The sequence below is a fragment of the Galleria mellonella genome, unplaced genomic scaffold, assembly GCF_026898425.1.
Source record: "Galleria mellonella isolate WM207_F2 unplaced genomic scaffold, CSIRO_AGI_GalMel_v1 utg537, whole genome shotgun sequence".
In the NCBI taxonomy this organism is placed as follows: domain Eukaryota; kingdom Metazoa; phylum Arthropoda; class Insecta; order Lepidoptera; family Pyralidae; genus Galleria; species Galleria mellonella.
The window spans coordinates 1,837,627-1,865,409 of NW_026442112.1; the positions used below are offsets into that span (position 1 = coordinate 1,837,627).

Here is a 27,783-nt window from a genome sequence, read left to right on the forward strand (position 1 = left end):
ATAACACCTGACTCCTCAGGAATGGCAACGCATGGGGGGTATCATGGGCCAAACAGTATACTCTGTTATGTCCACGGTACTGCTCATGTTTATAGGCGACGGTTGCCGCTTTCCATCAGGTGGGCCGTCAGCTTGTTTGCCATTCTAAATTGTGTAAAAAAAAAAAGTAAGATCGTTTACCATCAGAAGGGCTGTATGCTTGGTTACATGTTATGGTTAAATATCCTATGTTGCTATACAGATATGATCGCAATAGAATTTGTTAAAATTATGGGTTTTTGAATACTTTCTGGATTTCGACTTACCTTAAGAAGTATTGTTGAATTTTTTTTAATTGATCCTTTCATACAATCACGGTACCGCACAGTCTGCATTAAAAGCTAAAAAAATATTTCCAAAATAATAAAAAGCATCTGACTAAGAAAGGAAATTGGTCACAAAATTCTTAGTACCCCTTACATGAATAACAAACGATGTATGCCTGATTACTATATAATCATACCGACTCGCAATACAACTAAAATGCATGCAATTTGCAGACTCATGATTACCTGAAATAATTTCGAAAACCTTCACCTTTCAGAAGACCACAGCTAAATTGCTGTAATTTGGTAGGGTAACCTTTTGGTGAGTGTTATCGCGAACTCTTCACTGGAAAGGAAAACGGAAAGGAAGAATCATGACCAATGATGTTGAGGATATGTATGTCAATCCAGAAGGTACTATCGGGCATTATGACGTATAAATATCTAGTTAACAATGCAAGAAAACTATCGCGGTAGTTCATTTTATATAAATAACATGTACTCTTAGAATCCTAGAATGCTCAAGACCAGCTTTGTTCTCGTAGTTCGAAAAGAAGAATTAGGTATTATGCTCGTACCCTGGATCTCCGTTTTAACTCGTTTGCTGAAGCACTTCGCACATGAAGAATAATTATTGTATACAAATACTCTAATAAAAAAAATGGCATTAATTCTGGTAGCGTAGGATTTCCACGTCATAATTTTATCATATATCAATAAAAAACTTATAAGCGTGAATACCCCCAAATATATTCCCCCTTACCTATTATGAGACCCAATTTAAGACTTTTATAATTTGTGTGTGATAAAGGGAGCGCTCCCTAAAACAAAAGTAAAATGGGTCAATGCATGAGACATTTTGAGACGTCGTTGGAAGTTTGTTTGTAAATCTAGCACCGCGCAAAGTCGCCTTTATTTATTCGAATCATGCAAGAAATCGGCTGGTGCTACGCAACCGTGCCGCAGTCATGCTCCGTCCGCCTAGCGAGCAACATTCGCAAGGCATGCCATCCCGACCCAGTGTAGTGGTGTAGGACTGTGATCCAGGATTGTGAGTGAATGCAGTGAGGATGTCTCAGGCTCCCGGCGGTAAGAAGGGTGGGAAAGGCCCACCCAAGAAAGCCACCGACGAGGAGAAAACTGCACCAGCCAAGGCGACCGAAGATAAAGATGAGACATCCTCTAACAATGGAGATAAGAAAGAAGCCAAGGAGGGAAATGGTGAACTCGTTTCCAAACCGCCCAGCGCTGGGGTTAACATGCGAGAAGTGGCCAGCAAGATCCTGGTGCTGGCGCAGAAGGGCGAGTGGTCAGCCGTGGAGCAAACCCTCAAGGTTCTTGAAAAACTGGTCGCAGCTGGAGGTGAAGACTCAGTCACTGTACCTATGGCGGGAATCTTAGATCCGGTAATTATTCTTATTTGTGACTTAATCAGAACACGACATATTAGGTCAAGCGTGACTTAAAAAATGTTATTAAGTTTTATGAGTGTACGCCGAGGTTTCGTTGGAATTTTCCATTTATATATTTATTACTTTTTCAGCGAAGTTTTTCAGTTAATTAATAACTCCCGACTTGATACTGATTACGACGATATGTATTTATAAATAAGTATATAGGTTCAGTAAATGCGTTCTTGTACTGATGTGTACTTCTCGAAAGTTGCTTGTAGCGTTATTTTACCAATATTTATAACCCCCAGTTCCGAATTAGTATATAAGTATTTTTGGATATATCTGCGATCCATGCGTGAGCCATTCTAATCCAGTCAGTTGTTTAAGTATGATTGAGTAACAAATTTGTAAACAATTTTAAAAACCTACATAGGATAAGACGAATAAGTATATGTATCTACTTTTGCCGTCAGCTTTTTTAAACTTGCCACTTACTAAACTAGGTCTTTTAAATAAATGTTTTCGACACCGCTTATCAATCTTAAAGGGAGACAAAGTATAAATGTATTCTAGTTTGTTGATGCACCCTATTTCTAATGTAGCTTTTCAGTTTTTGGGTGAGTCTTGACTTTATAATATCTTTAACTTTAAATAGTTAAAAAAAAAAAACTAAATAGTTTCCATATCGCTTATGATTATTAAGGGCGTCTATGCCTTGCAAACATCTTGGCATTTAAATAAAACTTTGTTTTTTAACTTAAAATTTTTCATATATAAAACAACAAACAAGCATACGGCCTATAAAGTGGAAATCTTCGCCTGTATAAACGAGAAATTCGCTGTATGGTTCCATCATAGAATGGGTCATCCCTTGTTTTCTCGTGTCATAAGAGGTGACTAAAGAAACTTAAAAGTCGAAGGATAAGCAGCAGCGTCATTCTTAAAACATCACCAAAGGTTAACTGCGGTTGCCAACTCGTCTGCCAAGCGTAGCAACTGCTGGCAAAACCCTCCAAGGGTTAGGCCTATGTTCAGTAGTGGATTAATATGATGATAGTTATAATACTATGAAGATTACACCGTAATGCATATGATACTCCCCATTGCTGTTCCGACAAATGTTATGCATCCATCCCACCCTTCAATCAGTAACATATCTAATATATACATATATAATTACCTACTATTTTGGTCTCATTATTTTCTTTCATGAGATAGGACAGATAAAACTTCGCTGCCACATGCATGAGTTGTATTTTTTTAGTAATAGAAGTAACAAAAACGTATGTTGCCACTTGTCTAAAAAGGTTGCATACATTCCAAAACTATAGCAATTGTGCATGGTAGACTGGACTAATCAATAATTTTATTAAAACATTCGCGTTTCGAGTTTGTATTATTATTATTTCAGCCGTTAACTGTCCACTGCTGGACATAAGCCTTCCCCATAACGGGAGTTTTTCTAGAAGTTGCCACGCTTAGTAGGTGGGTTGGCAACCGCAGCTAGGCTCTTAGAGGCGTTTTAAGAGGAATGCTATTGCCCATCCCTCGGACCTCCTTAGTCGCCTTTTACAACACCCACGGGAAAGGAAGGGGTGGCCCATTCTGTGCCGGGGCATACATGGCGGAGTTTCAAGTTTGTATAATATTTACACTTATATATTATTTAATAACTTATGTATTTTCCAAAGGGATATTTAGTATAAAAGTTTTTTTTTTTTTTATACAACTTAGAATGGCAAACAAGCTGACGGCCCACCTGATGGAAAGTGGTAACCGTCGCCTATAGACATGAGCAGTACCATGGACATAACAGAGTATACTGTTTCGCCCATGATACCCCCATGCGTTGCCATTCCTGAGGACTCAGGTCTCTGTACCCTGTAAATTCACGCCATATTCCACCCTTCAAACCGAAACAGCCATGCAAACACAACTGCTTCACGGTAGAAACACGAATGGGTCAGAGGTACACAATCAATCGACTTTTGTACAAAGTCTCCCTCTGTCATCTGCATGGATTACCTCTGATCCACTTGTGCTTCTTTTATTAAGCAGCTGTCCTTGTATGACTATGTATTGGTTTGTAGGTGTGTGATCTTAGCAAGGGCAACACATGAAGGGTATAATGGGCATTACAGAGTATTTCATTGCGGTCATGATGCTATTAATGCTTACAAACGACGGTTACTTCTTCTTCCTGATGGACTTCATTCTTTAAAAAATTTTTTAATATAAACTTAATGACAAATTTTTTAAAGTCGTACCCGAATAGACACAAAGCAACTAAGAGATGCTTTAATTTTTATAGCTTTATAGCTTTCTTTCGACTTTATAACAACAAAAACCAACGAAAATTGTTTACGAAATTAGTATGGGTTCAATACGGTAGTAAATCCCTTTCGATTAAAAAAATAATCGCCTAAACTTTATTCAGAACTGGCGAAGATAATCACGTCATACACACACACACACACACAAATATAGCTAAACGTCTCCTACTCTTTGAAGTCGATTGATAAATCATAGGCCGGTAATGCAACTAATAATAAACCTAAAAAGTCAAATAAACTTCTCTGTGGTACATTGATTGAAATCATTGATTGATCCAACAATTTTCGACGATGTTCCACGTAGAATTTGTCTGTATGGAAACGAATGCCAAATTTTCCCATACGATAACATTGTAATGTATTTTATTATGTTACTGAATCAACGACTACGCTAAAAGCCTTTATATCAAATAGGACAGTATCAATAGGTGCAGTATCAATGTAATTGATGTTTTTTCCATTAACATCAAAAACGCATCTCGTTATCAATACGAACTTGTCCGATATACATTGATAACTACGTCACATTGAATTTGTTTACTGTTATTTTAATAGAACCCTAGTATTATAAGTAAGTATGAATATTTATGTTGTTATTTGCTTATATTTACTCAGTAATGTTTAAAAAACTGTTAAAAGGAAATAAGTGGAAATTGTTAGGTTGCTTTTTCTTCTATTTTTGGATGAGTAAAACTGCGGGGCATAGCTAGTAATGTTACAAAAAGTAAAAACATATGCAGCACCCCCTGGTGTCAAGATTATCAAGGCCGCCATTGTCTGTATAAAAATCTGAGCTTACCAGACAACGGCTTCGCGTGCCATTCAAAGCACGAAGCAAGTGAACATGAATTTGAAATTTTGAGGTTTAGACTTTTTAGTAGTCGTTACTGACTGGATGATTATATTTAGTATTTAATTGAAAATCACCAGAAGAATAGTATATGTCGTTTACTTGGATATCATTATCCCATTTGTATTTTTGCCACTAAGTAGCTGTACTTAGATGGCTATTATTATTTTTTTATATGACTTAGAATGGCAAACAAGCTGACGACCCACCTGATGGAAAGTGGTAACCGTCGCCTATAGACATGAGCAGTACCATGGACATAACAGTACACACACATACTGTTTCGCCCATGATACCCCCCATGCGTTGCCATTCCTGAGGACTCAGGTGTTATTCCTCTGTACTCTTTAAATTCACGCCATATCCCACCCTTCAAACCGAAACACAGCCATGCAAACACAACTGCTTCACGCTAGAAATGAATGGGACAGAGGTACCCAAGCAATCGACTTTTGTACAAAGTCTCCCTCTGGTATTAATGGGTGTGGAGGTATTAAACCTCAATCTTTAGGAACGGTAAAGCGTGAGAGGTGCGGTTGCAATCACTGGAAGAGTGTCAAAGGAAAGTGATAACTGTTTATATGCGATCCATCAGGTAGACTATCAGATTGTTTAACATTCCTAGTCCCATAAAATGATTAGTTTTCGATTTCCGGTTCTCCTGATTTTTTTTTTAATGGATGATAATGGAATGGTAACCCCACTTGCGCTATCGGTATACACCGGCGGGGCACCAGTGAAGGATGATAGGTGAGGATGAAGTAGGTCAGTTAACCTATCGTGACGAATTAAACAAGAATTGTTCACGATGGTTTCCAGGGGGTTTCCCTTTCCCCCGGTTCTCCTGATTGTAACCAACTATTTTCTGACTGCACCGTTCTTTTGATGTTGATAAAACTTATTATAATCGTTTCTTGTACCGGGGGTTAAAAATGGCTAAAAGACGATGTTTACTTATTGTTTATTTAAAAATACCCCCATAAAACGTTTGATCGCAGACTGTATATTCGATATCTTGGCAACGGATCGCGTGCACGCGAAGACTTACTCCGTGTTTACTGCCTTCAGGGGATCATCGGATCGATCACGGGTCTCATGTATGATTTGTTTTGATATTTCGCGTGAGACAGCGATTGTTTTTCAGCTATTTAGGCAGCCAACGACCGCTGAGACCGGTTCAGATATAATATTCCGTGGTTACAAATACTAAATTGCATTATTTATATGTGGGAGACTTCCTAGTTCAGTAGCAATAAAGATGACTCATAATTTTCTGAAGGGTGGGAGCAGGAAATCAATATTTTACAACGAGAATGCTGTGGAGTCTACAGTAGATTTCGGAATATAAAGTCTTAAGTGTACCCATTTTTTTTATTTCATGCAAGATATTCCTTCATTGTGAGCGGGATTTGAACCAGTACTGTGGCCAGTTGAGCTACCGCTTTAAGACTATCGGATAATAATAACAAACATCAACAATCATCATTTATATTATTATTTATTATTATTATATGAGCCGTTAACTGTTCACAGCAAAACACAGGCCTCTCCAATAAGTGGGGTTTTGCCATTAGTTCCAATGATTGGCAGGCGGGTTGACAACTAAAGTTTGGCTTTGATGATGTTTTAAGAAAGACGCTGCTACCCCTCCCTCGACCATTAAGTTCCCTTAGACACCTCTTACGAAACCCATGGAAAAGGAAGGGATAGCTAATTCTGTGCCAGGACCACACGGTGTATTGTTATTTGCGTATTTAAGATTGTTTACTAGGGAGAGCTTGGTTGGCACCTTATAAAAGGTGCAACATATGCACCTTAGACGAGATTTAGAGTACATACTATACCTTGTCTTTGCGAAGCTTTGCTCGCATATTTAGGTAGGCACTATACGATTCTAAGGTGGGCACTGCTTCCTTGGCTTCCCTCTAAATCCGCCTATGACAATTACTACTTTATATTATTTTTAACAGGTCCGGAAATACTTTTACTCGTTGATTCAAAACCGAGACCCTAGGGTCTTGGAAGTCAAAATTCACTTCGTAAGTTTATAAAGCTTATATCCAAACTTCTGATCGACTCGCCTCATACCGGTACCGTAACGACTCAGACGTTGAAGTCATTCGTACTCGTATTTACATCTTGTGTAGTGACTATTTTAAATGCGTTCTATGGTAACATCATTGAATCCTTTTCATATTAAATATATAATAATAAAAATAAATCTTTATTTACCTTTACAAGGAATACATTACAGTTCATAACTATTAGATTTTTATCTTAAAATGTTATCCTTGTGATAGTCGATGATAGTCTGAACTAAGTCGAAACTTGTACTACAGATTTCCAGGCTCTTTCCGGGGTAAGACCCGGAGTTTAGTTACGTCATTGTTCATTATACATTCTTTGTTACATTCTTATATCAATATAGTAATTGTGAAGTAAATATTTTTGGTATTTTTATTTTAGAGACGAATGTGTGAAGAATATGATTTTAAGTGTAGTATGTTTCTGTGTACTTCTCTCTGTGTAGTGAGTGGTTGTAGTGGTAGTGATGGTGACGTGTGTGTGTGTACGTGCGCGCGTGCGCGCGTGTACGTGTGTACGTGTGGTTGCGTACGCGCACCGCGCGCGCGTACTACTACTAACTAGTTTTCTTAGCTTTGCCTGTACGCATTAATATACTTATAACCGTACAGTATCCATTAATTTAGGATAGAACAGCAGATATTATCTGTAAACTATGGGATATAAAAACTACAAAACATTTTTCACATAATTATATTATAAACAATTATCTATATTTATCTATGCAATATTAGTTAGCAATCAGAAATATTTTATACAAGAATTGGTAGAATAACATATTTAATTTATTAATGTCCAGACGTTCTTTGAGTTGAAATTAAAGTTATAACTAAATATGAATTTTTAGTATTTTCAACTGAGCACAGAATGAAGAAGGTTGTATTTTTTTATGTTTGTTACCTCATATACTGATAAATATAAACCGATTTCGAAAATTGGTCTACAAGTTTTTAAATCTAAATAACTGGTTTTGCCACAATTGAATTTGATTATTTTATGGAATATAGTTTAATTATCATTACAAAGACAGTTCCATATAAATATAGAAATACACATATTTACAAAAAATTGTCTTGTCTCGTTTTTGTGATTATATTACCCATTTATCAGTAGGTACATAGTACATTATAACACGTTTATGGGGGGAAGGGATTGTTAGTAATGGGGTTTAACTGCTTTATTGCTAGCAATACAGGGTGTATTGCTATCAGGTCGACCTCTAGTGTAATTCGTCACGATGGGTTAACTGACCTGCTTTCATCGTCACCTATCATCCCTCACTGGTGTCCCGCCAGCGAATACCGTTAGCGCAGGCGGGATGACCATTTCATTATCACCTATTAAAAAAAATCTGTTTATGGGCATTACAGTATATTCCGTAGAGTTTAAAGAACTGTTCATGTAAAAAAATCTACCATCAAAATTATATCATTTGAACTACCAGCTATTTAGTAGATCTTGCATAAATAAATACTATTTCAGTTTTAAAGAAATCTTAAGGCGTTTCCTATCAGCTTTAAGTCCAACATATCTTTAAACAAACTGCGCCATAATTAAAACACGTAAACATTCGTTATAAAATAAAAATGTAAAATTTTAATTACATTTATGGTAGAATGATTGTAAGCAAAAAGTAACGCGTTTCTAAATTCTTAAGTGCGAGTAACGAGTATTTTACAAAGCCATGTCGACAAGTAATTATTTTCGCATACACTCAGCGTGTGGATATTAAAATTTCATACAAGATGTTCTGTTTGAAATGGCGACATTAATAGTTTTATGGGTTGGTCGCGCGTGCGAACAGCAACTAGCAACCCACGGTGGTAAAGGAGAGAAGAAGGGGGGAGGGGTGCTAAGTGTAACAATTAAGAAGCTAAATCTTAGTGGCCAACCCCTTGGAATGTTGGCGTGAGGTAACCGTGTCAGTGTACGGTACAGTTACATTTTTAGTCAGAATACATTATTTAAAAGTTATGTTACTAATTTAAACGATAATAGTGTAACAGTCTAGTTGAATATCTATGACAATGCTATCTTTATATTTAATTTAAAGATAAGACCACTATTACGGTAGAATTTATGATCTATATTATATTCGCTATATCACGGCTGATTTCGGTACGAACAACACACGAAATTAAACCCGAAAATTCGGAATTTCATTTCATGGTAGACCCTCTGGTAGCTACTCTGCACAAAAGGTATGCTGAATAATTAATTGTATGTGTTATTAATATTGAATAGAAATGTTGTTGTTGAAATATAATAGTAGGAGTGGTAATAAGATTATTGTATTGAAATATGTGTAAGTATATATATTTATATATATATATATATATATGCCAATTTTAGTATATATGTGTATTAATTATTACATATACCACATTTGACTTGCCTTAGGTTGACTGGGAGAGAAAGCTTTTAGTATTAAGCCCATCTTGTATACATACATGTACTAATTAATAAATAAATAAAATACTTGTATAGCCTCGCGCGCAATTTGAGAGCATGATGATTTATTGCAATAGAATGATCTTTGTAATTATTTCGTAAGAAAATTATTACTCTATCTACAAGTGAAAGTATCATTATCATCTCAGCCATTTTCTGTTATCTGCTGTACATAGCCCCCCTCCCTCCTTGACTGCTTTAAGGAACGGTCCTGAGCCATCTGTATCCACTGATTTCCTGCAATACGTTTGAGGTAGTCACTTAAAGTATGCTCATGTATTAATCCTTACTAATGTTATAAATATAAAAGTGAGTTTGTTTATTAACTTTAATAATTTAACCAATTGCTACGAAATTCGGTATACTTTTTATCCTAGTCAATAAACATGGGGGAAAGGGATTGTTAGTAATGCGGATTATCAGTCCCATTGCTGACAATATACCCTTTACAGGTCGACCTCTCCGTGGTCCCCCTGGAAACGGTATTCATTCCAAGTGTATTCATCGCGATGGGCTCACTAACCTGCCTTTTCATCCTCATCTGTCACCCCTCACTGGTGCCCCACCAGCGTATACCGTTAGCGCAGGCGGGGTTACCATTCCATTATCATTCATTAAAAAAAAAGTCAGTAAACATATCTCGGTCATGCAGACGAAGGTGCGGGTAAAACCTAGTATTGTACAACAAAACATATAAGAGAACTAGGTATTCGTGCTTACTACAACGCCCGTAATAAAATGAACCATGAAATCTCAGTTCGCCGCCAGAAATGGCTACCAAAAAGCAACCGAAATTTGTGACTGTTAAAACTCATTGTGGTCTTTTAAGTATCGCGACACGATATCCTTATATTTGATAAACTTATCGAGCTTTTGTATATTTTTGTTATTGTTTATTTTTGGCCCTGATAAAAAAAAAACACAGTAAAATAAATTTAAACCCATAAGTCTGTCTGTTTGAACATAAAACGTTCGTATCAGAATGGAAATATCTACCACTTCATTCAAAAAAGCATGTCTAAATAACACAAGTGTAACGAATACTGGATACCCTTCAATATGTTTTTAACATGGATGTTAAAATCATTTTTTCACATGTTCATAGATGACAGTTATCTGTTTCAAAATTAACTCCAGCTGATGTTTGGACTTAAGTGTAGACTTTTGTACTACATTTTTGTGCTAGAAGTCATTGTTATTTTTTTAGTAATTTTATAAAGTCCCATAATATTTAGTTGCTTCAATTTTAAAGCAATTCAAAAAGATTTAGCAATGGCCTTGTTAGTAATAGACAGGTCAGCAACTCCCAAGGATGGTGTTGGCGAGCCAAGGTCGAAAATCTCCCATCGATTACGTACGGACGTCGCACGCAAAACTCACCTCTTACCCTTGACACAGAAACCAACAGTACGAATTAAACCCAAAATTATGTGGGCCAGGATTTGGGAAATATTGTTTTTTAACGGAAATGAATGTAGTTATACCGCTGTTCATAACCGGGGCTCCGTTGATAAGAGTCATAACTTTGTAGAAATTTTCTTTCACCACAGGCTATATTATTGTCTGTTTAAAGTATTTTTAGTAAAACTTAACGAGGTCAATGAATATTCATATAATAGTAACAACAAAAGAGAACTAGGTCAAAAAAGATACAAAGATACGAATACTTATTGTCTCTTTTATAAAAATGTTATTGCATATGTCTACCGTAGAAGTTTTTTTTCAAAAATTACAAAAAAAATGATAATTAAAATTATAAATATAATGGGGAGTGTTCTGAGTATACTTACTGCTGATTTTCACCACCGTATAACCCGCCATAAACTAATGTTCCATCCGGTCCCTCACCGTGACGATGGCGGCATCCAGTGACAGTCCTCCACCGTGCGTTTTCAAGGCACTTTCTTCCACATGTTTTAGAATCAATTTCCAGCAGCAGTATTTCCAAACCGATACGACATCGTAATCTCCAAGAAAAGAACACATTCCTTTTTAAAAGGCCGGCAGCACCCCTTCTATGCCTCTTATGTTACGGGTGCTCATGGGCGGTGGTAGTCACTTACCATCAAGTACGCCGCATGCTCTTTTGAACTCTGTGTTATAAAAACAGTAATAATTACAAATAATGAATAATGAAGTCCATTCAGTCTACTTTTCTTCTTCTTCTTCGTCCTAGCCTTTCTTATATGGTTATAAGAAAGGCTAGGACGAATATCTTTCTATTATGGTTATAGTTAGGTTCGGCTTTCTTCCTGGACACTGTTTCAGTTTGCTCGATCTTTTGTATCTTACTCAGACAAAGTAGCAGTCGACTTCTTAATATGAAAATAAAATTGTGCAATGCTATGTATTTAAATGTATATTATTATAAATAAAATCGATTATGAGGCGCCATACCTCTGAATCTATCTCTAAAATTAAAATATATAAATTGATATTATAGCGAAACATTTATTATATTAAGACAAATATAAACTATTTTTCTAATAGATTTAAGTCAAAATTATTATAATTTTAGTTTATGATAGTCCATAAAATAGTAATGTCGTGAAATTATCAAATAAACATTTGAAAATTTTGGTGAATGGACAGGTTTAGAGAAATAACTCTTCAGAATTGGACCCGGCAGTTCATCGGTAAGAGTGAACACTTCGTCGCTCCCCTCTCGCGTGCTTGGAGTACCATCTGCACTTGCTTTATATATTTTTTTTATTTTATTTGACTACATTACAAAAAATTTTAGATACAAAAAGCGTACTTAAAGCTATATAGCATTCTCTCCCAGTTAACTTTTGACAAAACAGAAATTTTAAATTGTTGCAGTACTATCGCCATTTTATATTGAAATAACTATTCTTAGTACCAAATTGTAAAGTTCTGTTCTGTATTTTGTAATTTAAATAAGATATTTCTGTAATGAAAATATTCTAAATAGTGTCTTAGAAACTAAATAATCACCATAAATAAGTAAATTTACCAAAAACCGTCTAGTAGTTTAATTTTTAATTGCAAATGCTTAATGCGCCGCTTCGTCTGAGTAATTCTGATATATTGAAGTCTATGTCCTTCCCCATCTCAAATACTGCGTATATATATAACTTCATGATTATTGGTTGAACCTTTAAGGTGCCAAAAGGAAATAAAGAAATGAAAGAAAGCCTTTGTGTGTTGTATAGCTTGTATTGTGTTCTAAGGAAGTGTTTGAAATTATGCCCACAGTCACCTTTTATCAGCGCACCTCTTGCCATCGACAGGAAATCCATTCTAACATACTTGAACCTAAATGACCGAATACAGAGGATTCAGAGAATTTCCTTCTGCGAACATTCAGGCTGTGGAATGAGCTCCCTGCCGAGGTTTTCCCTAGTCTCTAGGGATATACTTTTTTTGAACAACGCCATACTCGAGGTCGCCAATACGCACGTGAGACTTTTAGTGTAACAGGCGTCCATAGGCTACAGTGACCGTTTACCGTCAGACGGGCTGTATGCTCATTTGCCACCTTCGTAGTACCATAAAAGAAACTCACATTCACATTTATATTATTAGTAAGGCTAATAAATATCAAACTACAGCATTTGGTCTTCAAGTGTATACCAGTTGCAGGAACTCATGAAAAATACGCGGAGTTTATTGTTGTAGTGTAGCGCATTAAAAACATAACGGAGAAATTAAATCGTAATAATACAGAATTACTAATCGATCGCTTAACTTTTTCAATAGCGAACCCAACAAGTTTAAGCCGTCAAGGTCATAATGTTATTTATTAATTAGAGCTTTCTTTAACCAACTTCAGTGTCACAAATTTATTTTACACCGGCCGTAGCTCACGGCTACGCCTACGTAAGCCTCATTTTCTCTCGTATCAGCTAATTATATTCACACTTGTAATTGTATTGTCATGATACGGATTACATATTTCGAACATTTTTATTTAAGTAGTCTTCTCTTAGTATATTATAAAAAATAACCAATATAAATTGAGACTACGAATAACTTTATATAAAAGTAAGTGTGTGTGTTTCCGTATGTATGTGTTTTTGTATGTGTACTCGTATAACCTCTACTAGTCTTTTTAATGGATGAAAATTGAATGATAATAGCATATATAGGGGCTAGTACTATTTATTTTTATTTATTTATTCATTAGTACAAATATGTGTACATGGCGGACTTAATGCTAAAAGCATTCTCTCCCAGTCAACCATAGGGAAGTGTCAGAATACTCGAATGCGGTACTACTAATTATTGATATACATACGTACTAAAATTACAAATATAAACGAATAAATATATATAAATAACAAATATACTTACACATATATGACATATACTATATTATACACGGAATTGAGACGTCGTGACGAATTCAACGAGAATTGTTCACGATGGTTTCCAGGGGGAACCACGTGGAGGTCGACCTAATAAGGCATATTGCTAGCAACGGGGCTGTTAAACTCCATTACTAACAATCCCTTTCCCCCACCAATAGTACCCATATTGTGTCGACCATATATTTCAATATATCAAAATTCAATTTAGAACGAATCTATATTTTATAATGTTCGATGTAATCGTGAGATAAATGGAAAACTACTTCAGTAACTTATGGAGGACGGCTAGTTAACTTTCTTTTGTGCATTCATGAATTATTAATAAGTAGGGGAGACCAGGCAAATAGGTTACGCCGTTTAATTTGGCACGATATTAAATAGCAACAGACCAATTTTCCCCCAAGTTTCACATAGTTACATACTTGTATATCGACAGTGGTAAGTCAAAATGTATTAAGCGTCATTTACTGCATTTTATAGGAGAACAAAAAAGGCATAGTTAGCGAGAATAGGTAGTATAATAAAAGTCTGATACAATAATATTTATTTGTTTGTATTTTTGTCAGGTTATCGAAAAAAACTAAAGAAATTTCTTTAACTGGTCATTTTGTAACTTAGCTAAATCGCCTCCAATTTACTCAGATTAATTTATAAAAAATGTCATTTCACGCAGGAAAAAAATCAGAATTCAGTTATATATAGGTATATTTTTTATTATTATTTCAGCCGTTAACTGTCCACTGCTGGACATAAGTCTTTCCTATAAGGGGAGTTTTTCCAGTAGTTGCCACGTAAGCATGGTGGCAAACGCAGTTAGGCTTTTAGAGATGTTTTAAAGGGACGCTGCTACTCATCGCTCCACTATAAACTCCCTTAGTCGCCTCTTACAACACCCACAGGTAAGAAGGGTAGAATGAACTACCATTCTACGCTGGGGTACACACTCAACTAGCGACTTTCACCAGCTCCTTTTTTCTAAATAAAATACAAGCATAGTGGCATGTTACTCGCTGATAATGTAGCTTTCTATAGGCCAAAATAATCGATTAAGTACTTTTAATAGTTTATTTATTTATTTAACTCTTTATTGCACCAAAAACATAACAATGATAATTAGAAAATTCAATTGAAATACAGTAGCATAAAGTAATTTATTTAAAATATACACATAAAGGTGCAAAAGGCGGTCTTATCGCTATGGCAATCTTTTACAAACAACCTTTGATTAAACAAGAACAGATAGAAGTAGGTAGGTAGGTAGGTGGCGCAACAGTGATTTAGTAATTAAATTTATCCATTATATTACGAAATCTTTTGTAATTTATGTTTTTATATTCTATTCTTTTATAATGTTAATTTTTTTATTAATATGTTTTTATAATTTTCAATTCGAACCCTATTTAAATTTTTACAAGCACTTCTAAATACACTACAAACAGAAAATCCTATTTTTTCTAATAGTTTAGAATAGTATTAGATACAATATCATCTGTGGTTTTTTTTTAATGGGTGATAATGGAATGGTAACCCCACCCGCGCTATCGGTATACACCGGCGGGGCACCAGTGAGGGATGATAGGTGAGGATGAAGCAAGTCAGTTATGAACCTGACCTGGAAACCATCGTGAACAATTCAACAAGAATTGTTCACGATGGTTTCCAGGGGGAACCACGTGGAGGTCGACCTGATAGGGCATATTGCTAACAATGTCGAACTCCATTGCTAACAATCCCTTTCGCCCCTCATCTGTGGTTTAGGTAACGCCTAAAATGTCGCATAATACATTTTTCTTTTCCAGCGTCGGTATCATGCCAGTAATCGCTCTTAAATATACATAGTTATACCGTAAAGTTAGATAGTTATGCATGTGTGTGTGCATATTATGCATAATTATGCATATAACTATAATGGTACCATTTATATAACATGCAATCATAAATTAGTTATATATAGCAACTAACGTTCCGCTTGTAGGCGCTGGTCTAGTAGTATAGTAGGCGCTGGTCTCTCCCCATTTATGGGGAGAGACCAGCGCCTATACTATACTACTACTACTACTAGTAAACTACTAGTAGTAGTAAACTACTATACTGCAATGGAGACGCCAATCCCATTGCTAGCGGGAGGAATGGGATTGTTAGTAATGGAGACTAGAAATCCCATTGCTACCTAACCAGGTCGACCTCCACGCGGTTCCCTCTGGAAACTGTCATGATTTATTCTTCATGACGAATTCATCATGATAGGCTAACTGGCCTGTTTTCATTCTCATTGATCACCCTTCTCTGGTGCTCCGCCAGCGTATCCTGTTAGCGCAGGCGGGGTTACCATTCAAAACAACCATGTGTTCTATGGCTAGATGGCTTTATGTATATTTATAATCTTATTGTTTTTTTTTTTCCTTAAACTGCATAGTTCTAAAATCGCACTTAAAAAATACGTACACTTTTAACTGTGATTTCAGAATGATCAAAAATAAAAATGAAAAACTATAAAAAAAATTATCTACTTATGTAAAGTTTAACTAAGATGTATTTCTTGTACTAATACTATGTAATTATAGTACAGACACAAACCTTCCTTGAAAAATATTTAGGTATCAATAACACAAGTGTCAATATTTATTGTGTAGATTAGAAGTAAGAGGGGAAACGAACAGACGTGGACAGCGCATTTTTTTTATACAACTTAGAATGGCAAACAAGCTAACAGCCCACCTGATGGAAAATGGTAACCGTCGCCTATAGACATGAGCAGTATCATGGACGTAACAGAGTATACTGTTTCGCCCATGATGCCCCCCATGCGTTGCCATTCCTGAAGACTCAGGTGTTATTCCTCTGTACTCTGTAAATTCACGCCAAATCCCACCCTTCAAACTGAAACACAGCCATGCAAACACAACTGCTTTACGGTTGAAACACGAATGGGACAGAGGTACCCAAACAAACGACTTTTGTACAAGGTCTCCCTCTGGTACATGGTCAGCGAATTCGTTTTATTTTATTTAGAGATTAGAACAGACAATAAAATATTGTTAATTATTTAAATTAAATTCCGTATATGACTGTACATATCTTCATTTTAAACAAATAACTCTTAAATCACAGTTAAGGTATCAACTATGTAAAGTAAGACTTACACTACCTAACGTCCTTGGTTAGCTGGATAGTTCGACTTGTTTATACTTTTAAAAGTATATAGATATGCATTGTAGTTGTTAGGTCGTAAATTTTAACTTTTTGTTTTGTCAAGGACACAAAACCCTTGTAACATTTATATATTCTTGAAAATCGTGAATAGTACATACGAACTAGTAAAATTATTGGCATTATTATGTTCAGTCACTCTTTATGACTTAACATTTGTGTGGGCGGTCAACTCTTTCACAAAACAAACTACCTTCAAGTGTGACTAAGCAGTTCACATGTATCGGGCACTAATTCGACTAAAAGCCTTTGCATAACGGATATTGCAGTGTACAGGAAGTAGCGATGAATGGCGTACCGGGGAATCGTACCCACTACTCGTGGTTCGGGAAATTGGAAACTTGATTAATAACCGACATAATATGAAGCAACTTTTATATTACAACGACTATCTAATGTACAGGAAATTTGTTTTGGCAGCCTATTTTCAAAGTACGAGCAATACAAGGCTATGTGGTTTGAATCGTATGTAGAACGTCACTAGATTATAATTATGTCGTAATAAATATTTTTTTATGGATAACATTGGAATGGTAACTCCGCCTGCGCTAATAGTATACGCTAGCGGGGCATCAGTAATGGATGATAAGTGACATGAAAAGGCAGATCAGTTAGCCCATCGTGATGAATACACTAGGGTTTTAGCACGATGGTTTCCAGGGGGACCACGTGGAGGTCGACATGATAGGGTATATTGCTAGCAATGAAACTGGTAGTCGACATTACTAACAATCCCTTCATAATAAATATAATTAATCAATATAAACATTTTTGCATTTACACCGCATATTTACATTTCTGTTTTTTAAAGGTTGACTGGGAGAGAATGCTATATAGCTAAGTCCGGTTTTTGTATTAAATAAACAATTTTTGTAACGTGATCCTAAAATAAGTAAATAAATAGATCTAATTGATATAAATATTCAGTTACCATAATTAACTATTATTATATATAAGATCAACATCAATTTAAATAGATCGGTTACTTCTGAAAATGACATTACATTTAACATAACACTAAACTTAAATAAGGGCGGATTATTTTACTCCTGAGTACCTACAATAAAATCGTTATAGCATGGCTTGAAAATGTTAAAGAGTAGGACAACACAAAAAAAATTAAAACAAAAAAAACTCGATAAGTTTTTATGGAAATCTGAGTTTCTAAAATTGTCCGCTAGAGGCGCAGTTGAGTTTTGAATATAAACTTGTAAACGAGAAATCGAACGTGACGTAAATAGTCTGTTTCAGAATGGTAACCGAATTTTGTTGAAATTTTCATAGAAACACTAAATGTTTACCTAGTAATAAACTGAAACATTCAATTAATTACTCGTAGTAGATCTTTAATTTGTATTATTGGTAGGGTTGTGTAATATACAGCAATATCTATATACTGTAGTTACAATATCTATATAATGACACAAGAAAGATATTTTTTTTTCTTTTTTTTTTATACAACTTAGAATGGCAAACAAGCTGACGGCCTACCTAATGGAAAGTGGTAACCGTCGCCTATACACATGAACAGTACCATGGACATAACAGAGTATACTGTTTCGCCCATGATACCCCCCATGCGTTGCCATTCCTGAGGACTCAGGTGTTATTCCTCTGTACCCAGTAAATTCACGCTACGAGGTTTGTCCGGAAAGTACGTATAAAAGTTTTTTAAAAATTTTATTTTACAATTATTCAGGTAAATCAATTTTATCCCCTTCAAAGTACTCCCCCTGTGACATAATGCACTTGTGCCAACGCCGTTTCCACTGTGAGAAGGCTCCTTGAAAGTCCTCTGGTTGTAGGTTTCTCAGCTGCCCCGTCGTAGCTTTTTTTATCTCATTTATGTCCCCCAAATGCCGCCCCCGAAGTACCAATTTGGTTTTTGGGAACAAGAAGAAGTCACACGGGGCCAAATCCGGCGAATAGGGGGGTGTTCGGTCACCGTAATGGAATTTTTACTCAAAAACTCACGGAACGATCTTGGCGCAAAATTTTTTCATTTGAAGTTCGTTTCTTAGAATTTCGTGGACCACGGTTTTGCCCAAATTAAGCTCTTCAGCCACCTGTCTGACCGTTAAACGACGGTCCCCATTAACACAAGTTCGAATTCTTTCCACGTTTTCGTCGGAATGTGAAGTGGAAGGACGTCCTGAACGTGGGTCATCTTGAACGCTTTCTCGGCCCTCTCTGAATCTTTTTAGCCACTTGTGGACGGTTGGTTCCTTCACAGCATCATCCCCATAAACTGTTCTGAGATCGGCAAAAATTTCACGGCCATTCTTGCCGAGTTTCGAGAGAAACTTGATTACGACGCGCTGCTCTTCAACGGAAGCGGGCTCCATGCCGACGGGGTTTCGTTAGAGGTAACTTCACAGATGGCGTGACAAGCCAGTTCGCACCGCACGGCGGTCAGACCAGAACTGAAGCATTGTTAGGGACATAAGGAAGGGGTCCTGCGCTTACCTGGCCTCCCCACTCCTCTTTCTCGCATTCCAGAACACTTTTATACGAACTTTCCGGACAGACCTCGTATATCCTACCCTTCAAACCGAAACACAGCCATGCAAACACAACTGCTTCACGGTTGAAACACGAATGGGACAGAGGTACCCAAGCAATCGACTTTTGTACAAAGTCTCCCTCTGGTATATATAAATATGTTATATATCGGTTATCCAATATATAATATTGAAATAAAGCACCTGATTGATACGAATGGAGGTATCCGTCTGGTATAGGCGATATCGAAATAAGTGATAACCTTTTTCCCGCCATAAATTTTCAGAGAAACCTAATATACAGATATCGGAGCGATACGGATAATACCCATACATAATTTTTGGACATCAACCGACTGTCTTAAGATTGGGTAAATTTTTCAATTGTATATATTTCCATTAAATTCTATTTTATAAACAAACTAGTTGCTTTTGCGATTACATATAGAAGAAAGAGATCTTACACCGTCATGAATCATTAAACACTGCAAGTCATTGCGTTAGACTCATCAAAAACGCCTGACCTCCGAGTGACCAAGACCAATACTCACCAAAGTTATGAGGTCACTTATAAGTTGACTCACTGCCCATAGTGAGTCTTAAGCTAAGTGAGTCAATAAAACCACTTCCAAATTTCAACGTGGGAGGAAAAGGATTGTTAGTAATGGGGTTTGGCAATCCCATTGCTAGTCTCAGGTCAACCTTCATGTGGGTCCCCCTGGAAACCATCGTGAACTAATTCTTGTTGAATTCGTCACGATGGGCTAACTGACCTATTTTACCACCCATTGAAAAAAATGTCAACATTACGTCTACAAATTACATATATATATATATATATATATATATATATATATATATATATATATATATATATATATATATATATATATATATATATATATATATATATATATATATTTTGATGATGCCTTTATTACGTTATTTTTTTTGATGATGTATGTATGTTGCTTACATGCAAACGTGTTTTTTACCTAAAAAAAAAGTAAGAGGTAGTTTTTCATGCGTATTTCTTCAGTGCAGCGTATATAACCTTAACAGCAATGGAGCGATGTTATATTCATCTTTTGTGCAGTTCGCTATCTATCTTTACATAGCATAAAACAAAGTTTCTTCCACTTCCACGCCACGTCTGTACGCTTAGATATTTTGAACTACAGATCCAGAATTTTCATATAATTATTCGGGACATGCTAAAGAGGATATAAGTATCAGTATGTTATGTAAATACAATATATTTCTTATTCTTTTAAAATTTAGAATACCGTAATTGTTGACTGAAAGATTTAAACATAAGACCATACCATATATTGGACTCCCTATATTGGAAAGTTTTGCCAGTACTTGCCACGCTTGGCAGGCAGGTTGGCAACCGCAGTTAGGCCTTGAAGATGTTTTAAGAGGGACGCTGCTACCCATCCTTCAACCAATAAACTCCCTTAGTCGCCTTTTACGACGCGGGAAAAGAAAGGATGGCCTATTCTATTTTTCTTTTATACAACTTAAAATGGCAAACAAGCTGACGGCCCACCTGATGGAAAGTGATAACCGTCGCTTATAAACATGAGCAGTACCATGGACATAACAGAGTATACTGTTTCGCCCATGATACCCCCCCATGCATTTCCATTCCTGAGGACTCAGGTGTTATTCCTCTGTAGCCTGTAAATTAACGCCATACAGCCATGCAAACACAACTGCTTTACGGTTCAAACACGAATAGGACAGAGGTACCCAAGCAAACGACTTTTGTACAAAGTCTCCCTCTATGCCGAGATAATCATAATATATCAGTACAAATGGAGAAAATTGGAAACAATATTATTCCAAGCCGCCTGCCCAATATGTTATAATATAAGGCTTCATCTCCTCTTACGAAAAAAGACCCTAGGAAGGCTTTAAAGTGGTTTATTAAGGTAAACTGGGGCATGTGTTTGACATTATTGATGTAAACTGAAACTTGTTCAACACCATTTACAAAAGCCTAAAGCCTAAAACACTATATTTATGAGTTCAGCTGGTGTTTGTAGGCATTTCGTGTACAAATACAATATATTAGTGAATTATAACTAACGTGAGACCCGTGTAAGACCCAAATGTGTACAGAAATAGCCGCGGCCCGAATTACCTGCTATTATAAGCTTGGCCCACCTCAAACTATGTGGTGGGTGCAGTTGTGCTGCTATTGCCTAATAGGTATTAAAAGTCTGTAAAGTTGATTATCTCTCTCTCTTCGTCCTCTTCATTACTGAAGGTCGTGTCCTTGAAAAGTGTCTGTTGCCTCTCTTATGATGTTATTCCATTTTACACGGTCTTCAGCTTCTCGCAGGGCAGCTGCAATCGACAAAGTTGATTATACATGCTCAAAATTCTTGGAAGAAAGTAATAGTCAATGACGGGGTATAATGTCCCCATTTGGTTGTATTATACGTTAACAGTACAGCCTTTACGCGAACCATCGTGGTTAATCTTGGCGAATTCGTTACGATGCCCATCTAGACAAGTGGTAATCGAATTCATCAATGGAATCGACATCGCTAGCAAATCCGTGAGATAGAATGAGATGGCAACGTCGGATGTCTCACTCCAACACATGGACTTTCGATAACGATTCCATCAATGGATTCGCTTGCCACTTGTCTAGAGAGACTGACTTAGCTTCAGCCTTAGCTAAAAGCTATGCTGTGGGCATTGTTATCCTTCCATTTTCATCAACATTTAGGCCTAGATTTGTTTTTGAGTAAATATACGTGTAGAACAATAATTTTGTGGATTCTTTAGATAAATATTTAACTAATTCAACTTGACTGCGTTCAGAGAACTGAGAGACATTTTAATTAAAGTTTTTATTTATTTATTTATACTTTTGCACACATTAAAATATGTCTACAATGTAAAAATGTTTTGCATGTACGCCTATATAGTTTGAAACTCGCAATATGTACGCTATCGTCATATCGTTGTTGGTAAAGACTGACTTCTTCAAGTGTAGGAGGCGAATAACGACGGCAAAACCCTTGAACTGTTGGGTTAAATCAAAGTGCAATAATAAGTTTGTATAACAAACATTAAGGTAATTATTATGGGTCACGCTCACAGTTCTGCCAATTAGCAGAGTAGTGCTTGGAAAACGTCTTTCAGGTGGTGCAAGATATAAACAATAAGCGGGTAATCTATATTATAATTAAAAATATTATAAATGTATGTTTATTCGTCATTTTTAATCTATGAATGAATAAATGATTGAGTATACTTTATTTATGTTATACAACATATGGAATAAAGCAACACAAGCTTTAGCTTAGATGGATATCAAATATATTTATTATAATTATACATATAACAGATATATTTGATATCGATCGTAGTTAAGTAGATTATTAAAATAATAAAAACCTAACTCCTGATTTATTTTTTACATCGACTATAAGAAATTTATCTGTGGCAGATGGACGAAACAACGAAGTGCTTCGCCTTCAGACTTCTGTCTAGGCGAAGCACTTCGTTCTCACAATAAACGGAATAAAAAATAATTTGTTAATACTGGTGTTTGTTGGCTAATGGTTGCACTTATTCATCTTTATAAATAGCAGTATGAATTAATTAACTTCTATCAAATATACAGTTACGAAATTGTAAAAAAACAGTATAAAATAGTATTCAATTCATGAATTTAGGTATAATCTGTTTTTATAATTACATTTTAATAGAACTTAATTTAATTTAAATAACGAAATTTAGTTAAAATTATTACGGAACCACTCTCTAAATAAAATTTGTAAGAAAACAAAACATTCGTTATTAGTTAAAATTATAGTCGTAGAATACTCTGAATAAAATTTGTACAGATAACAGATCCGTCGATTATGCCTATTAAATATTATAAGACTGTTTTATGCTCAGATTGTTTATTCGTTTGTTTATATTCCCTTTAAGTCCTATCTATTGAAACAAACTATAGATATTTTGTCGTTTGTTCTTTTGACTTGCACCATACAACATGGCTCATTATAAGCACGATAGGTACTTCGGAGGCGTTGTTTTCCAGAAACGTTACTGGAAACAATTGTTGGTGCTGGAACAACAACCTACTTTATCTGAGGGTGTTTTAATTATGGCACAGGCCTCTATCGATGTGTAATTGGAAACTCACTCTGTTTTCATAACTAAAAGATATAGGTTACTAAACCTTGTACGTATAAATTATATAGATAGAATGTCACCATTCAAATACTTCGCCAAAAGCAGATCAATTACGTATTTTCATTATCATATTATTTTATATCAGCCTTTAACTATCCACTGCTGAACGCCATTGATAAGTCTCCTCCTTGGACAGTTTTGCCAGTAGTTGCCACGTTGGCAGGCTGATTGGCAACCATAGATATGTTTTGGAAATATTTTAAGAGGAACGCTGCTGCCTATCCCTCGCCCTCCCTTACTATTACGACAACCATAGAAAAGGAAGGGGTGGCCTATTCTATGCCGGGGCTACACGGTTAAATTTTAGAGCAAATATCAATCTAATAATTATAAATAACAGATACATTTCTATAATCAGATCGTTTATATTTTACATTTTAGTATTTTTTATAAGGTTTTAATTACTGTTTTTCAAATCATACGAGTTGATTTTTATTTTTATAAGGAAGATATATATGTAGGAATACATCATTTCAAATATTTATGAAATCTAAGCCAAAGAAAAAAATAATAATTTGAAAAATCAGTACGATAGACATGAGCTGTATGGGCAGAGCCCGTTGCCTTTCCATTAGTAAAAAAACTCCATTAGTAATGAAAAAAATAAGGAAAATATATATTATAGTTGTTGCGCACCAAAACAAAAATATGCAAAAAAAGTAAAAAAGTATTTATTCCGAATTTGAAATTTGAAATCAAGACTCTTTTTTTTATGCATAAAACATTCGTATACAAAATGCTATTTGGACACAGATTAAGGATACCTACATATCTTTCTATTTTACTAACATATTTATTTAGTTATTTATTTAATACTTTATTACACCATTTATAAAATAGTAAATACAGTTAATTTTAATGAGAAATGATACACGAGGCAATAACATAATAAAACTGTTACAAGATGAATGAGAGATTTAATAAAAATTAATTAAGGGGATCTTAATTTGAATTATAGATGTCAAAACAATAATGTTTAGAAATTTTGTCTGTATGTAAAAACTATTGTACCAAATTGGTTGCTATGTTCACTGTTGTGTTCCTGAGAATCTAACTTAAAATTTGGTGTTGTTTTATCTTGATGGCTCTCCTACTTCTAAAGTCCAAGTTTGGTATAAAAATAAGAATTTATTATATATTACATTTCTTTATTAACCAATGTAACAGTTTTCGTCATACAATGGCAAGTCAATATTTACATTGTAATTTTTAAATTAATAAAATAAATAACAATGACAATAACAACATTTAAAATATAAAATAAAAATAACATTATAAATTAATTACAGTACTCGTACATGTCAATAAAATCGTAATATATATTGACAATAATGATGACTACAAATTTTAAAAATGGAATTGTGTGACAATTGCCATTATTACAATTAATTATAAATAAATAATAGTAGGTCATAATTTAATATTGGCATTGAGGTATTCGGCCACGTCGTAAAAAGAATGTTGCCCACAATATGTCTATTTTATTTTTAAATTGATTTCTAGGCAATTGTGTTATTGTATTGTATAATTTGTAATTCATAATAATACAGAAAACAGATTTCACTGATAGTTTCTAGTTGAACTGGCAAAATAGATTTTGATCAACGAAATTACCTTATTTAATGCCTGCCATTATCATTATGCGCATTATTTTTTCGAACACGCACTTATTGCCTTCAATAAAACTTTTCAAATGCGAACGGAGTCGCGGCAAATTTATTTATATACAGACATTTTATTAGACGGTACGACCCAATTATTATTAGATTAACATACAAACCACAATATTAAAGATAATTAAGACATGCTGCATCATAAAATTTGGTTTGCTCGTAAATGTTTACACGCCACACCTAGTGCGCGAGGCGAAAAAATTTTATATTATGTAAACGAATAGCAACTAGATTAATTTATTAGCTGCGTTCAAGTATTTGAATTACTCGTCCCAGATTTGAACATTCGATTATTTATTTACACTGGCAACTTTTTTAACCCGAATTCTAGTCTCTATGGGTGTGATTAATAAATTAAAAAGACATCTATAGGTAATAATAGCTTTTGGATGTAGCCAAAAAGGATCGATTTTCTAAAGTAACAGTGGACCAATTTAATGACTCGAAATACCGACAGCCAATGTCCCCATTGACAGAAAGGTTTTCAAGTGATGATCCCGTACGATCAAACATAATGTATAGCAATCCTAACTTGATACAACATTTGTTAAACAAAATTAGTAATATGGCTATCTCTTGTAATGCCAACATAAAAAAGATAGAAAAATTTATTTTAATATATAAAAATTCTATATCATGATGTTTATTCACAGTAATTTTCGAAACGGCACATCAGATTTCAATGAAATTTTATAAACGTCCATTATTTGTTCCAATTTCATAGACAGAATAATTTTAAGTAGAGTGTGGTGAGAAGTGGCGGCAGTAGACAAAACAATGATTTCCGGGTAATATTATAATAAAATTCAATGATAACAGCACACAGTTTTGCTTTTTGAATTTTATGTTTTCTACTCCAAAATATTTAAACGATTTCCTATAAAAATAAATCTCAGAAGAACAGAAAAAATAGTAGAATTTAACCTACTACGCACCTACGTTCTACCATCTACGTACATTTTAGTTATAGTTTTTGCTCGTACCAAACTTTGTACTTGCCTTATTTACATATTATATATATGTATAAATATAAAATGTTCGTTTATTAGATCATTACTCGAGAATGGACAAATTTTATTATTTATTTTATGTTCGCAATAGGTTAAGAATACATTTAATTTTTAAATTACATGAAGGTTTTTAAGAAAATAAAAATGGAATTAAAACAACATATCGTCTACCAGGGAAGCTTATTAATTAATAATTTTAATAAATAAACATCATTAACTACAATACATACAGAAAATGTTGTTAAAATTAATTGTATTCTATATAACTATTACTGGCCACTTATAATTTTTTTTTAAATGTGAATATATCCAAGTGAGAAGCATGAATGTTCCAATATTAAATTTCCCTCCATATTCTTCATAAAACGAAACAAGCAACTGGAAATATTGAGATATCGTGTATCATTGGCAAATATAATGTTGAATGTAAAAATAAATTTGCGTTAGCAATATTTCGCACCCGACAATTTTTATGATTTCAACGAATTGTTTAATAGCTATTTCGAATAGCACGTGTGAATAAAGGCTCTTCTATATAACCCGTGTACGATGGATATAACGAGACCAATTGAGCAAAAAAAGAAGTTTTGTATATATATATATATATATATATATATATATATATATATATATATATATATATTTATTTATTTATTTATTTATGTACACTTTAAAAGAAATTGCACCATTTATAGAATAGTAAACACATATAGTATAGTATATATATATATATATATATATATATATATATATATATATATATATATATATATATATATATATATATATATATATATTACTATGTGTAATATGTCTGTGACTGTCAACACTCGAAGATTGACTACAACTAGTGTTGGCAGTCACATATAATACTAATGGTATTACGGAATTAAGTAATTAATTAATTAATAATTTTAATCAAGTAACCTGTGATATGGAAAGATAACATCTAAATCAGTAAAATAATATATTTATAATATTAATAACAAAGCTGTATTGTTCATTGCAGACGACCGGTATGACGCCGCTGATGTTCGCGGTGAAAGACAACCGCACCTCGTTCGTCGAGCGGCTCATCGAGCTCGGGTCTGACGTTGGCGCCAGGAACAATGTAAGTGATTTGTATCATTTTTAAACTATTTTCAATGGCAAGCTAACAGTCCATCTTATGAAAAGCGATAACCATCGACGATAAACATAAATGATAGCACCATAGAAATAATACTGTGGCGTATACATACATATCATCATCAAATTAGCCATTAAAGGTCCACTACTAAACATATGCCTTATAGGAATAAGTGGGGTTTTGACAGAAATTGCCATTTAGGCAGGTGGGTTGGCAACTGCAGTTAGTCTGCTTTTGGTGATGTTTTAAGAGGCAAGTCACTGCCCATCCCTCGACCATTAAGT

General features: G+C 34.7%; 1 protein-coding gene across 2 annotated transcripts in view; it reads left to right on the forward strand.

The window, feature by feature from the left end:
* Positions 1-1,281: 1,281 nt before the first annotated feature.
* The window catches only part of LOC113515821 (serine/threonine-protein phosphatase 6 regulatory ankyrin repeat subunit A), a 55,322-nt gene continuing 28,820 nt past the window's right edge, over positions 1,282-27,783 (forward strand). For both annotated transcript variants that reach the window (XM_052898779.1, XM_052898780.1), the window contains exons 1-2: positions 1,282-1,711; positions 27,380-27,481. In XM_052898779.1, coding sequence (XP_052754739.1) covers positions 1,376-1,711; positions 27,380-27,481 — 438 coding nt within the window. In that variant the 5' untranslated portion in view covers positions 1,282-1,375. The remainder of the gene's footprint in view (positions 1,712-27,379; positions 27,482-27,783) is intronic.